This window comes from Marmota flaviventris, chromosome 17, assembly GCF_047511675.1.
Source record: "Marmota flaviventris isolate mMarFla1 chromosome 17, mMarFla1.hap1, whole genome shotgun sequence".
Taxonomy (NCBI): domain Eukaryota; kingdom Metazoa; phylum Chordata; class Mammalia; order Rodentia; family Sciuridae; genus Marmota; species Marmota flaviventris.
Window position 1 is genome coordinate 37647414 of NC_092514.1, and position 15071 is coordinate 37662484.

General features: G+C 39.4%; 1 protein-coding gene across 1 annotated transcript in view; it reads right to left on the reverse strand.

The window, feature by feature from the left end:
• Positions 1–15071, reverse strand: part of Myo1d (myosin ID) — a 310288-nt gene that overhangs the window by 198465 nt on the left and 96752 nt on the right. Inside the window, exons 8-12 of the mRNA XM_027924185.2 lie at positions 13743–13946; positions 11034–11179; positions 10670–10784; positions 6378–6548; positions 2196–2266 (exon numbers count right to left, since the gene is read on the reverse strand). Of these exons, the coding sequence (XP_027779986.2) occupies positions 2196–2266; positions 6378–6548; positions 10670–10784; positions 11034–11179; positions 13743–13946 (707 nt within the window). The remainder of the gene's footprint in view (positions 1–2195; positions 2267–6377; positions 6549–10669; positions 10785–11033; positions 11180–13742; positions 13947–15071) is intronic.

The following is a 15071-nucleotide window of genomic DNA, read 5'->3' on the forward strand; positions in this document are numbered from 1 at the left end:
TGTGTGCCTAAGTACACATATAACCATATGTGTTTGGATGCATTTTTCATGTAAAGCTTTTTGTGGGCAGGGACCATGCCTTATAAAGTATTGTGTATACAGAAGACACTCAGTAAAAACTAGAAGAGGATGAAGGGCTTAGGGAGAGAAGAAGAAATCTGAGGCATTAAATATCAACTAGAGTTCTGACTGGGAGTCTGAAAACCTACTGTCTCAGTTCTTCCATAAACTTGGTATGTAACATTGGGTATGACTTTTACTCATTCTTCTAAGATTCTTTCTCTGTAAAGTAAGGAGGCTGGACTTGGGGGGTCTCAGAGGCCTCTGTCCAGCTTTGGGTTTATGCCATTCTGAGTTCTGAGACAGTGCTCTGTGAGTACAGCTTGGATTTTCAGCAGGGGCTATCTGTAAGGAACTGGATCTTCTTTCCTCAGTGTTCTGGGCCTGGGAACAGGACCAGAAAAGTGGAAAAAGGTGCCACTGCAGCACTGACGGCGAGTTTGACAGATGGGATGATAATCTTGAGCCGTATTATTTTATCATTTTAGAGTTTTAATTTAAATCAGGAATAGCTATTAAAATTTCTTCAAATATCTTTTCAGCATTTATAGAGAAGACCATTTGCTTTTGTTCTTGTTTAATCTCTTCCTGTAATAGGTTACATGGAAAGAATTCCTAATGCAAAAAAAAAAAAGCAAAAAGGAAAAGACTACTTTAAACTATAAGATGAGGAGCAGTGTTCAACAAACAGCGAACAACACATCCGAAACAGTAAGCTGAGAAATGACCTCCAACAAAAGATAACCAGATCAAACTCCCTGGAGCTCAGGGAAAGTCATCTTCTCTGAATATGTTAAGGATGTTGAGAGGAGGAGCTTATCCTATATTATTCAGATAGGCCTATCATGACATCATCATGTCCTTTTAAGATAAAGATGGGGAGGTTTTAATTTTTATTTCTTTAAATACTCCTGGCTTTTCATTTTTTAGTTGTTGACTTCACAATTTTTCCACTTTTTTTTTTTTATTGGTGCACTAGAGTTGTACATCATGGTGGGATTTGTTGTTACATATTCATACATGCATGTAATAAGTTTGGCCAATATTATTCCTCAGTATTGCCCACTCCCCTCCTCTTCTCCTTTAGGCAGAGGGAGTTTTAAGACAGGCATACCAAAGAGGAGGCTAAAAGGATACACCCCAATCAAAGGAACCTAGTTGCTATTTCTTGAATATTTTTTAGCACCGTTCCCACTTTTTTCTATGAAAGAATTTCCCAGCATTCAAAGACCATGGAGGCAGAGATTCGAGTGATGTGACTACAAGCCACAAACTGGAAAAGGAGGAGCCTCCGGAGGGTGTGTCCCTGCCTCCAGAACTGTGGAAGAATGCATCCGTTGTTTTAAGCCACTGATTTTTGATAATTTGTGACAGGAGCACTTGGAACTTCATATGCCATAGTTCACATAACATAGTTACATTTTTTCATCCATTTCTATTTTTACTGTAAGATAATCAGAAAATGTGATGTATAAGAATTTTACTTTTTCAATGATTTTTGAAAAATAGTACAGTAAAACAGCTCTGCCTATGTAGATATCTGGCTACTGGTAGCTCTTCAGTACAGGGATGATCTAGCCGCTGGGCCTTTTCGTGTCTGCGGCTGCTTCTACTTGAATATGCCCTCGTTTCTCCCTCTGATATTGCTTCCTCCAGCAAGACTTCTCTACCCTCCCTGCGCTGGGTTCATTATCCTTCCTCACTGCTCCCATAATGCTCTGTGCCTCTCCAGTTTAACTCTTTACTTTTTCCATCATAATGACTTGATGATGTATCTGCTTATATCTCCATTAAACTGCTAGTTTCTTCTGAACAGATCCCATTTTATCCACATCTCTATCCCAATCCTTAACAAATTTGCATGATTTACTGATCCATCCACTGATTGTTGCTGAATACCGAGAACTGTGCACAGGCATACAGTGTGTGCTTAATGTTTGAAAAGCAAGGAATGAATGAAGCTGTGTTGTGTGTCTTTTTTTTTTTTTTCAAATGAAAAGATAAAAATATACTGACACAAAAAATGATCAAAAATGCAAACGAAAAGGCAAACACTTGGTAGTTTCCCAGACTGCATTTTCTGAAGCAAGGTTGCATGCAAATCATCATGCTAGCCACTCCCGTAAGATACTCACACCACATCGCCTGCATAATGCCGGATTCGAAAATCCCGATCAAACTCCAGGATTTTGTCTGAGGCACAGACCTAAGAGAGGGAGGAGATTATTTTGAAAATAGACACTTTTGCTTTCCTAAAGGTACATTACAACTTCATATGAGATGATATTAGTGTCACAAATGATGGTATCATGAGTAAAATCACATTATGTGGGGCTTATGTGGTAAGAACTATGGACTTTCACAAAAAATCCACATAGCTAGACTCCATTTGCCAGCCACTCTTGCAATTGATATGGTCACGTGACCACATTCTGGACAGTGGAAGTGAAGTGTGGCAGCTCCAGGCCCCAGCTGGGAAGACGTGGATGACTCCCCTAGGGACTAGCTGGATGCAGAGGTTAGTGTCTAGGGGATGGGAGGCCAGGTGAGGGAAGAAGTGTGGATCCCTGAGAGAAACAACCTCTGCTGTCATCTGTCACTTCAATCTCGGCTACAACCAGCTATGTTTTCTCTCCTCCATCTTCCACCTAAGGAGACCCACACTGAGCACTTATTATCTGTGAGGTGCACACATCTCATTCTGTCCTCATAACCTACACTTAAAATAAGTACTAGGGCCTCTCTCTGACACACCTGGCGACTGAGGCTCCAAGAGGCCAGGTAACTGGCACAGGACCATGCAGCTTCCCCAGGGCAGTCCTGGGAGGACTCGGGAACCCACATAACGCCTGTGCTCTAGCATGTTCATGGGACCTGGCTCCTCTGCCTGCCGCTCGAGGACTCCAGTTCACAGGAGACCTACTGTGTGCAGCTCTTTGTCAGGGAAGGGGAATAGCTATGGAAAGGCAGCTCGTGTGTGCCCCAGGGGTCTCCATAACCTTCTGCTGTCTTCCCTTCCAGGAGCACCTTTGCCCTGGGAAGATGGCTGGATGTCCTACAGGCTCTAAAGCAGTCATCAAGACTCCCCCCAGCGCTGGCTGCAGTTACACGCAAAACCCACGGAGATTCTAATGTTGGAGAGCAAACAACCCCAATCGCTAAAGGAATAGTTATTAATTTGACAAATGAATAATTATGGGAAATTAGAACAAGAATTCCAAGGTTCACATCTGGGCATTACTAACTACCCACCCTTTCTCTCTTCTCAGAGTTTTTGAGAGTTGAGTGAACCAAAGCATCTATATACGGAAGAATCTTCAAAATATGCAATTTCTCTTATTTTTCCCTCTTACTAACTCCTTTCACAAACCCTTTTATTTATAAAAGGAAAAGAACCCAAGTGATGAAATATGTGTGTGTGTGCGTGTGAGTGTGTGTGCACATGCGCGCGCGAGTGTCTACTAGGGACTTTGAACACTGGGGCACTCCACCAACTCAACTATGCTCCCAGCACTTAAAAATTTTACATTTTGAGACAGGGGGCTTCCCAGTTGCCAAAGCTGGCCCTGAGCTTGCAATCCTCCTGCCTCTGACTCCTGAGTAGCTGGGATTACAAGTGTGCACCACAACACAGGCTAATGAAATATCCTTACATTTTGGATACACTGCAAAAGTCTCAATTGATCTGAACACAAAAAGGGTTCTTTCGTTTTTTATTTGTGGCAATAATTATATATTTATAATTTAACTTTTTTTAAACTTTATTTTTTTAGTTGTAGTTGGACACAATACCTTTATTTTATTTGTTTTCTTTTTATGTGGTGCTGAGGATTGAACCCAGTGCCTCGCACATACTAGGCAAGCATTCTACCGCTGAGCCACAACCTCAGCCCCTATAATTTAACTTTTTACTTTAAAAGTATTTTATAATTTATTGGGTTATTGCATGCCTCTGCATGGTAACTTTAATTCATCAAAGAAGTAGTTTAGTCCATAAGTGAATAAACATTATATGCCAGAAACCCTTCCTTTAATATGCCATTAAGTCGAGTTAATCAGTGGCAAATGATGATCATACAGGTTAATGGCATTATATAACAAAACAGTACATAGTGATTAAAAATATCTTGACACTTGGTTATTTCATTTCTTTTCTTCATTAAGCAAAAATCCCAGAAAAGAGCACACTTTAAAAATCCACATCTCAGTACTTGTCCTGGGGATCCCAGAAAAAAGAAGAAGGAGCCATTTGCCTGATAGTTTGGAAATCAGAGCTCCACAATTTGGGAGTGGGGTGGGAACATCACAGATAAATCACTAATTAGCATTTTCTATCAAATCAGTAGCAAGTGTTTAAAAAATTATGAACAGTTTCTCTGAAGAGTAAGATTATATTTCAAAATATTTGTAGACAAATTTAACTCAAGTATAGAAATGGCCAAGGTGAAAGATGGTTTTACAATAAGGTGGGCTTGACTTCTCATGTGTGACTCATGGGTATTTATTTAAATGAAGATTTAAATAAGATGTATTAAATACATCTTTTTTTTTTAAAATAAAAGCTGATTTTCAACACGACTGACTGTCACAAACTGAAACAGTTTGCCGAGGGTACTCTGAGGTCTTCCACCAACTACTTTGAAAATAGCTCAGTTTGCCTTATTTTTCCACTATAGGATTTTTTTCTTTCTTATTTAAGAAATATTTCACTATCACAGGGTCATGAATATTCTGCTTTATTTTCTAAAATGTTTATAGTTTTAACTTCTCTACTGAGGTCTCTAAGGCACCTAAAATAGATTATACATGTGTGTAGTAGGGATTCTGATTCATTTTATTTTCTCATGAATTTCTAATTATCAATTATTGAGAAGTCTGAAACTTACATTGTCATAAATCAAGGATCTATTAAAGTATGGGTCTGTTTGAAAAGCCAAAAAAAAAGAATGCAATTATTTGGCATGATCGTGATCAATTCAATTTAACTTCATAAATACCGATGAATGTCTATCATTTGGTGGGTGGGTCTAGGGGTTCTCCACAACCTGACTTGTAATTACAACAGGCATTTATAAAGTATCCATCAAAGATAAGGCCTTTCCCATGCAATCACTCCATTTTTTAAATGTGTCACTCTAAATCATTTAGGTTGCTTCTAACTTTGCTTACTGCTCTGCCTCCACCTGGAAAATGAGAAGCACTTGATAATTATTTGGGATTCAAGTGGGGAATGACTGAGTATTCCTAGCCCAGAACCCTAATGTCGAAGACCGGTCTGAGGTGTTTGTAGGCCAATTTGTAGCAGGTTACAAGTCAATCCTCAGTAACAGCCTAAGGAGAATATCTCCCAAATAATGAGCCAGAAACATACCTCTGTCAGTAATCAATTTCTTGATGATATGTGCTTTGACTAGATAACTGTGGAATTCCCTGTTCTGATTATATAATTTCAAAGGCAACAAAGTTAGAAAATAGATTTATTCATGCTAAAAAATGGCAGCATGTCATAGATTTATAAAATAATAGAGGAGCAGAAATGTTTGCCCTTTTATTTAAGGACATGAAGGAGCAGGGAGGTGTTCTCCTTCAGCTTATGGCTGCTAGGCAAGCTTGTATGTGTGGAGAAGGCCAGGGGTGATGGTGACATGCCCCTCCTCAACACAGATCCTGAACAAATACTAACAGCAGGGCCCGACACAGAGGTCTGATTACCACAACTGCCATCAGTTATTACAGAAAAGTGATTTGCTTGTGACAGTTTTAGATTGTGAAAAATGAGAGCAAAAAGGATTCCTGTTTGCTCAAGCAATGAGTTTCCCTGTGATACCCAGAATTATAGTTTCAATTTTTCCTGTTTTCAAGAAAGTCACATAGTCGGAAGAACCATGGCAGAGCACACACCGCATCTTGCAAATGAGGATTACAGTGAAAAGTCAAGGACAAAAGCTATTTTCTGTGCCAGAATTATCAGATGCAGGAGTAAAATTCTAGCACATGAACCAGGACTCTGCACCTATTGGCTGTCAATGACATCATGCTTTCCAAAGAATCATGCTCATTTTCCCCATTTCTAGCAAATAAAATGGTCTGGAGCTCCCTCTCCTGGACAACGCTATGATTTTATCAATCTCGTCATTCTATAAACCAGAGAGGCAGAACTAACCATGCCAATAAATCATTCAATGATGCTTATGGCTTTTCTCCTTATTCGAGTGGACATTCTTTTAAATCCAATATGTAAAGTAATTTAACTCTGTCAAACAATGAGCAAAATCTGACAGATCAAAATGAGAGGAAGATCTCATTAAGCACATTACCTTTCGGCTGGAAAAATGACCATGTTTGCCCAATTTACTGTTCAGTGCCTCAAGGAACATTTCATCAGTGACTTTGCCGACATTCATGCAAGCGTCATCTAGGATGGCAATGATGCCTTTGTGCTGCTGCTCCACAAGGTCCACAATGATCTGATTGTTGAAGTAGTCAATCTGTAGGACACAGTGAGAAAGCAATTCTCTAAGTGAACAGAGACCAGTGCAGGTGGAACACAAAGATGCCTCCACTGGTTTCTGGAGCATGTTTGACTCCCCTGATGTGAACTGTGTGAACAGTGTTAATGAGGAATGAGCACACATTCGAACAGAGTATGTGAACTCTGTAATAAACAGAGTTTATTTTAAAATTTCTTTGTTATCTTTATATCATGAAACTCTTTGTCAGAGAGGCAAAAGTTATAGACAATATTCTCTTCTTATGAATTCTTCTTTTGATCCTGTCACCATATTGTATTCCCAAATCTACTCCTTCATGTTCTCCCCAATCCATTTTCTGATAACCACAAGACCCAGCTTTCCCTAACAAATAACCTTCAAGTTTTATTTGACATACTACTCCATCATGAAGATAAAGTATTACACAGAACTTGCACTTTTAGTTATATGACCTTAAGACTAAAAGCCAAAGACCTTTTCCTTCAGATTCTGAAAAGTTAAAAAGAATATGAGTCTAACAGAATTTTGACCTTTTTTTCTGAATATACAAAATTAATTTTGAGATGTACATATCTATAAAAGATGAGAATACACTTTTTGTTTATTTCTATGAGCTGAATTAAGTTATAAAAACTTCTGCCTTTTTAGCTACTTCAATATATACAAGCTTTGGACAAAATTCCTCTCTTACAACTGTCCTGATGGCCTGCAGCGCACCGACCACCACACACAGAGAGCACACACAGGCCTAACTCAGGCAAGCCACGTGTCCCAGAGGGACAGCTCATTAGCAGACATTTGAATCTTACGTGTAGATGTGTCCCATCTTGTGCAGGAGGTATACCTAACCTGTCTCTATTACCTTCTACCAGGTCTATATACCTGTAAGGAAACACTAACATGTCTCAAGTACCCCTGTCCCATGCTTTAAAAATTCAAGGACTTTTAACTGGTTATTTGTGGCTTTCAGCTCCAAATTCAGCTTGCATATTGTCTTCTGTATCCCATGGACTGAAAGCCTACAATCTAGGTGGCTTTTCCCCTCTTTTTATACTTTTTCTGGTTTGTCTAAGTCTCAACTGGGGGTGATTTTGCCTCTCAAGGGACATTTGGCAATGTCAGGAGACATTTTTGATTGTCACGATGAAAAAATTATTTCCATCTTTGGAAAAAATATTCTAAAAATACTAAAAAGAATTCTATATTAATTAATAGCTGACACCTTAAACTTTAGAATGAAAGACTGTTTTGTCTTGAAACAAAAGAATTACCTTAAAATTCAAATTGTATTACCCCAAAGTGCTTGGTCTTTACTGAAGATTCTAGAAACTTCTATAAACTCTTAGTTTGTAAATTTAATTCTGCTTCACATATTGTTTAAAGTAATGGTTTTCAAACCAGTTCCTCCCAGTAGCCTGGCATTTCCAGGAGTTTTTATTTTTGTTTTTGTTTTTTCAGGGATGCAAGAGCCAGGAGAGAAGTGATGGGATAGCTTAGGGGTATGGGCTCTGGTCTCCATTCCAAATACTACAGTGTTAACAAGTATGCCTGTGGGATTTGATACTCTGATTGTTAGGAAGGATAACTTTGATCAGTTACCTCTGAATCATATCTGAGTAGCAAATTTTGTTTAAATTTGCTATCAAACCCCTTAAGCTTCAGTTATATTGTGTATTATACAACAGATACATTCTTAGAAAACTCCATATAAACTTAATTGGATTGAATTACATTTTAAATGGGCTATGAGAGTTCACTTGAGTGTTAAGTTCTCAATATTTAAAATGACTTGTAAACTACATTGTCAAAAGATCTTAAAAGTGGATGAATCAGAAAGATAACCAGGCATTTATGAACCTCCTGACAGAAGTTCACACACAGTCCACAAATCAGAATGTGGAAAAAACTGATCTTGAGTCCAGTCAAGGCTCTAGATCTAACCACCACTATACAAGACACACAAAGAACAGAGACGTATTAAATGGCACCTCAGGAATGGGATTAGCAAGATCCAGACTGTGGGAAACACCACAGAACACAAGCTCTCTTCCACAAAAGACTGCAAAGGGGGAGGGCGGGGAGAGGGGGAGAGAGGGAGAGGCAGAGGGAGGGAGGAGAAATCTGTGTGTGTGAAAGAGCTATCATAATGCAAAACCCTCAGTGGATCCATATTCAAACAAACTGTAGAACAACAACTGAAAGGCCATTGAGCAAATGTGAAATGTGCACACTAATTATACACCTGATGATCATCAAGGAATTTTTGGAATGTGATAATAATAGTACTATGGTTATGGTTTTTGAAGGTGTTTAAGATAAAAGCACTGAAATTTTCATAGATGAAATAACAGGGTACCTGGGATTTGCTTCAAAATAACCTGGGGGCAGATGGGTAGGCCCAGATGGTATGAGAGGCAATTGCTGACAACCAGGCTGGGTGGTGGAGATGCGGTGCTTATCACACCATGACGCTCTTTTTATTTTTAAATTTTTAGAGAAAGTGCCACTATGCCTAGAAGACTGAGGTTTTAAAGAAATACCTAGAATAGAGATTCTAATTTTCTGGGGAATGGACACTGCTCAGTAGCTGTCACCTTGGGGTTACAGCCTACTGTTCTCTCCTGAATATACATTTCTTTGGCTTATTTAGCTAAGATTTTTTCCCCCTTTTTAGGGCTATTGATCTTTTTCAGATGTTTGGAATAACTTACTGCATGTTACTTTGCCTTTATCAACTATGCCCTTGGAACTTGATACTCTGATTGTGAAAGGATATATTTGAAGTCGGGGGAAGAGTGGCTGGCTGGGGGTTCAAGTCTGAATGACAAGTTTTAGGATAAAAATTGCTTTAAAAATTTAAGCTTCAATTCTACTTTGTACTATAATACATCCAATACATTCTTTGAAAGCTTCACTTAACTTAATTGAATTACATATTAAATATGTCACGAGTGTTCACTATTTAAATCAAACTATAGGTAGCTCTTTCATAAAGTAACTGATAACTCTGGTATATTTGTAAATAGATAAAATTTGTGCTAATGTCCTTCAATGAATTTTTTATGGTGTTCTAATATTTAACATATGATGGAAGACAAAAGATTTAATCTGAGGCAGGAAAGCTATTTATTATACCAATGTCTCTTTTTTCTCCTGAATGAGAAGAGATGGAAAATAGGAATGTAGGAAGGAATATAAAAGTAATTTAAATATAGCATTTCAAATAGCTTTTTACTGCTATTATGTTGATATAAAAGTAAATATTGACTTTAGTATTATTTTTTTCTTTTCATTTCCAGGGCCAAGGATTGAACTCAGGACCTTGCATGTGCTGGGCAAGTGCTCTGCCACTGAGCTAAATCCCCAACCCCGACTTTATTTTTTATGGCATGGCAAATTTATAAACTCAGAAAGTTACAAAAACTCAGAATATTTCAAGTCTATTCCTAAAAGTGTTTTAAAATACAAATTTATAAGAAAAATTATGAATTTCATTTTTATCATGAGCAGAAGGTTTGACTGAAGGCAACCAGAAAGCCAAGCAAGACATGCTTTTATAGGCAGCCACCTCTGGGTTTGTATCCTGGACAGTCACACTCTCTGGCGTATCTTACCAGTTTAGTGTGCCTCTGACAATGATACTAGTTCACAGAGGACCGTGAGAAGAGAGGTGATAACAGGAAAAGTAAATGGAGATGAAAGTTAATACAGGTGTCCCCATGGGCAGGTTTGGGAGCGTATGAACATCATCAACCGGAGACAGTAAAACGTCACACAGTTTACAAAGTAAAGCAGGAAAAGAAGGAAGGAGAAAAAATTAGATTTAGAAGCAAACTTCAGGCAACTTAAAGTAACATCTAAGGGACGCTGAACTCTTAACAGACACAGAGTCAGGAAGTCTGTGTGGGATGGGCCACGTGGTGATTCACCGATTGTCAGTCAGTGTGTTCTTGGCACTGTTGACAACCCTGAAAATGAACTGGATTTACATATTCCAAAGGGGAAGCTAAGGTTGGCCGTTTCAAGTACCCAAGAGGATCAGGAAATACCTAAAATGATAAGATTGAATGTCACTGATAACAGGCGAGACACACGAAGGCATTTCCCGTGTCACTCACATGCTTCCACGGGATGCCCTCCCGCTGATACTCCTCTTGTTCCTGCTTCAGAACCAGCTGGATAAATAGCTGCTGCAGTTTCTCATTGCAGTAATTGATGCAGAACTGTTCAAAGCTACATGCAAAAGAGTAAATTAAGTTTACATAAATAAAAAATAAGCAATAGGGTTGGGGTTCCCGCTGCCCTTTTTGTGCTTAGGAATTGAACCCAGGGACACTTAACCACTGAGCCGCATCCCCAGCCCTTTATATATTATCATTTACAGACAGGGTCTCATTTAGTTGCTGAGGCTGGCTTTGAATTTATGATCCCCCCAAGCCACTGGGATTAGCAACAGGGTTTTAAGCACCTCCTGCACCTCACCTGTTGTTGTCAAAGATTTCAAAGCCATAGATATCCAACACACCAATAACAGTGTTTTTCCCATGAATTGTGGTGTCATAGTTCTTGACCTCAATGATATCATTAATGCGAGTAACGATCCAACAAAAAAGGCGCTCATATATTGCCTGGGAAGAAGATAACATTGTAAATTTTTTTGCCCATTTGGGGGTGAGTCTTCTGGATTTGTGATTTCCTATCCACCTTCTCCTTACTGTTTAACATAGCTGTTATTAGACTAAGCAGAACAATTAAACATGCAGATCATATGTTACCAAATAAACTACATGATGTTTGCCAAAATAAAGTGAGTGATCTGGATTTTTAAAAGATGATCGATTAGCCATTGGATGTTTTCCAGCGATGTTCCCCAGGCATGTTCCTGCGTCCCACTGTGCCAGTGATGGGCCTGCCCCCTTGTGTAAGTCACTCTTTATCAATTGACATCATAGTTGGTGTCAATTTCATCAACTATGAGAAGCTGGGAACAAACGAGTTAATATCTATTCTCCGCTAAAGTTCTGTTAATTCTAAAAAATATATAAATACCGATTGATAAGGCTCAATAAGGGTCTGAGCCAAAAGGCCAATGTTTGAAATTCCTTGAGAATCAAGTCCATGCTGAGGGTGTGGCTCAGTGGTGGAGGCTTGCCCAGCATGCATGAAGCCCTGGTTCACCCCCAGCACCACATACACACACACACACACACACACACACACACACACACACTCAAAGGTCAAATACACATCTATTGTACAAGGATATACATAATCCAAAGACACACGTGGAGAAAGGTGTCACATGCAGCACACATCCTCAGTCTGACATGCTGGACATGTTTCTGATGTACCCCCAGTCAGCCACTCTTCCCCCGACTTCACTTCTCCTGTTTTTTCCAATCCATTGGGGTCTTCACTGATGTCCTGCTCCTCCACTAACATAGCTCATCAAGGACCCAGAGCACCTCTGTGCAGACTTCTGTGTGGACATCTGAGATTCTCTATGTCACTCAACCTAGGTGCCCACTCCCTTTTTTGAAATATTCTCCTGTCTGGGATTTGTGATAACACCCTTCCTTGATTTTCTTCCTGTTTCATTGGCTGACCTTTAGGTGACCTCTGAGAGGGTTTGCTCCTCATCTAAACTCTAAAAGCTGGAGTTTTTCTTGGCCCTCTTCTCCTCCCTCTAGTGCCCTCTGAGTTATCTCACCCAGTACTAAATACCACTGATATGATCTGACTCCCAAATGGTTACCTCCACCCAGACCCTGGAGAGTCTCTGAGCTCTGGACTCATGTGCTTGACTCTGCCTGACAATGACCCTGAGATATCTCACAGACACCTCAAACTCAGATCCTGTGGGGACTCTTGATGTTTTCACCTCCCAAAACTGTTCCTATCCTACTTGGAGCCATAAATAAGTGGCACCAGGCACTTAGAAATTAATCATTGATTCAAAAAATGATTAATTTGCTGACTACTCATGATGTAGTTTATTGAAGCCATAGGACTAAGCAAACAGAAATGGTCTCAGTCTCCTTGGAGCTTAGGGAGTAGGGTGAAGGGCAATTACTCTCTCTGTCTCTCTGTCTCTGTCTCTGTCTCTCTCTCTCTCTCTCTCTTTCACACACACACACACACACACACACACGCGCGCGCGCGCGCGCGCTCACTCTCTCTCCCATCATACCATACTTAAGGAGCAGTACTTGGCATTGGAAGGGAATTTGATCTATCTGGTATTCAGGAAGGCCAGGGAAGGCGTCTCTGAGAAAGTGATGTGTGAGCAGAGGTCAGAAGGATAAGGGGAGAGAAAAGCAAGGCATGCTGGGGAAATAGCGTGTTCAGAGGCCCTGAGGCTGGAAGCAGAAGGGGATAAAGATCACCTGGGAGGCCCAGGAGAAGGCTGTGGTGCTGGAATGAGGAAAGGTGGCTGCAAGACAGTAATCGATGAGGTGGGAGGGGCTGGCTGGAGCAGACCTTGCCAAGGCATAGCCTTTCTTTCTTTTTTAAAATTTATTTTTATTGTTTTAATCAGAACTTTATAGTTATACATAGTAGTTGGGTTCATCTCAACAAACTCATACACACATGGAATTCAATTTTGGTTCATGATCCCCCATTTCCCTCCTGCCCTTCCTCCCCTCTCTTATTCTCCTTTCTCTACTAGACTTCCTTTGGCTTATCTATTTATTTATATTATATTCGATTGGTTCTTTCTATCTATGCATAAAAGTGAAGTCCCCTGTGGTTTATTTATATGTACACATTTTTTTTTTTTTTTTTTGGTGCTGGGGATTGAACTCAGGGCCTTGTATATGTGAGGCAAGCACTCTACCAACTGAGCTGTATCCCCAGCCCTCACATAACATGATTTTAAAATAATTCATTCTGCACTGCCTCCCCTTACCCATCCCTCCACTCTGCCTTTTGATCTCCTTTTGAATTATTGGTCTCCCATAAGGCTCTATTCTTGGTTCCCTCATTCCCATGGTTGGTATGATTTTGCTTTTCTGGTGTGATGCTCACAGACAGAGGGGGTCATTGAGACTATGATGGTCAGAAAGTCTTATCATGGTTTCTAAAAGCCTTTGCCTGCTGTCAAGAGGTGTCTGAATACATCCTTGCTGGATTTCACTCATGCTGCAGCTGCGATCCCCTCGGGTCTACAGCGTCTTGGTGAAACCTCACCTTGGCAAAAGCATCTCGGCCGTAGCAAGCTTCTTGTTCTGTGTGCTGCTTGTCGATGATGTCACGGCCTGTGGCCACTGTCCTGTAGAGAAGGGCTTTCTCAACCATGTCTGTCTTAGTAGAGAGCAATTCCGCTATGATAGACACAACCTTGGTGTTCTCGATGAGAGGTGTGTCACCGTCCACTATAAATTTTAAATTTCCCTATATCGGAAATGAAAAGAAGAATAATAATATTTTAGAACCTCATTTCCAGTGAGGTTCTAAAATGTTATGTCAGGGATATATTTGCCAATTTAAAATACAATTCAAGTGTCCTTGTTTACACCCATCTTCCCAAGATGGGTGTGATTCTGTTTGAATCTTCTGGGTTTTGAACCCGTTACATCCATGATATTGGCTGCTACTCTGAATTCTGCAACATCAAGGATAGAGGACTAGAAATGAAAATGAAAAGCCCAGCACTTTGTCTGTTTTCTCCCTCTTCTCCAGAAACTTGTACAACTTTTTGTTTTCAGCTTATTTTTTTATAGCAGTCCTATATTTTTATGCAGTCAAATTTATGAGTCTTTTGCCAAGAGTTTTTCTTTCTTTGGTGTCCATACTTAGACCATTCCTTTCCAAAGAGTTTATGAATACTTAATATTTTCTTCTAATACTCTATTTTCTTTCATTTAAACTTTTAATCTACTGGGAATTTATTTTGGCATGTATTGTAAGGTAAGACTCTAACTTTACTTTTTCAGATGGTTAGTGCCCCAACACCATTTCTTGGGTTGTCTAGTTTTTCTCTCCTGACTTGAAATGTGTGTGTGAGTGTGTGTGTGTGTGTGTGTGTATATAAAGTTTGCTCAAGTGTTTAAATATATTTATGTTCCACTCATTAAATAAACAATAAATATAACCAACAACCAAGTGTCTAGCATATCAACTGATCTGTTGATTAACTTGTTGATCTGGTGTTAAATTTTTATAACAAGTTTTAAGACATTGTAGCATTTACTATCACTTTAACTTTGACAGAATTCATTTTGTCTTCTTTCCTTCCTTCTCCTACTCTCTATTCTTCTTTAATACATTTTATTTGGTCTTCTTACAGGTTTATTGGTCCAGGTAAACTCTAGGATCATGAAATCAAGTTAAGAACAAAATAAGGTTCCTGTCTGGATTCTGAGAAGGGCCATTGGATTCTATTCAGAAACTAACTCGTAAGATACTGCAGTCTTCCTAGACAGGAATATTTATTTATTGCTTATAATGCCTTGTAACATTTTTCATATGGATTCTTCCTCCTCCTTCTCCTCGTTCTGTTTCTTTAGGTTTTAAGCT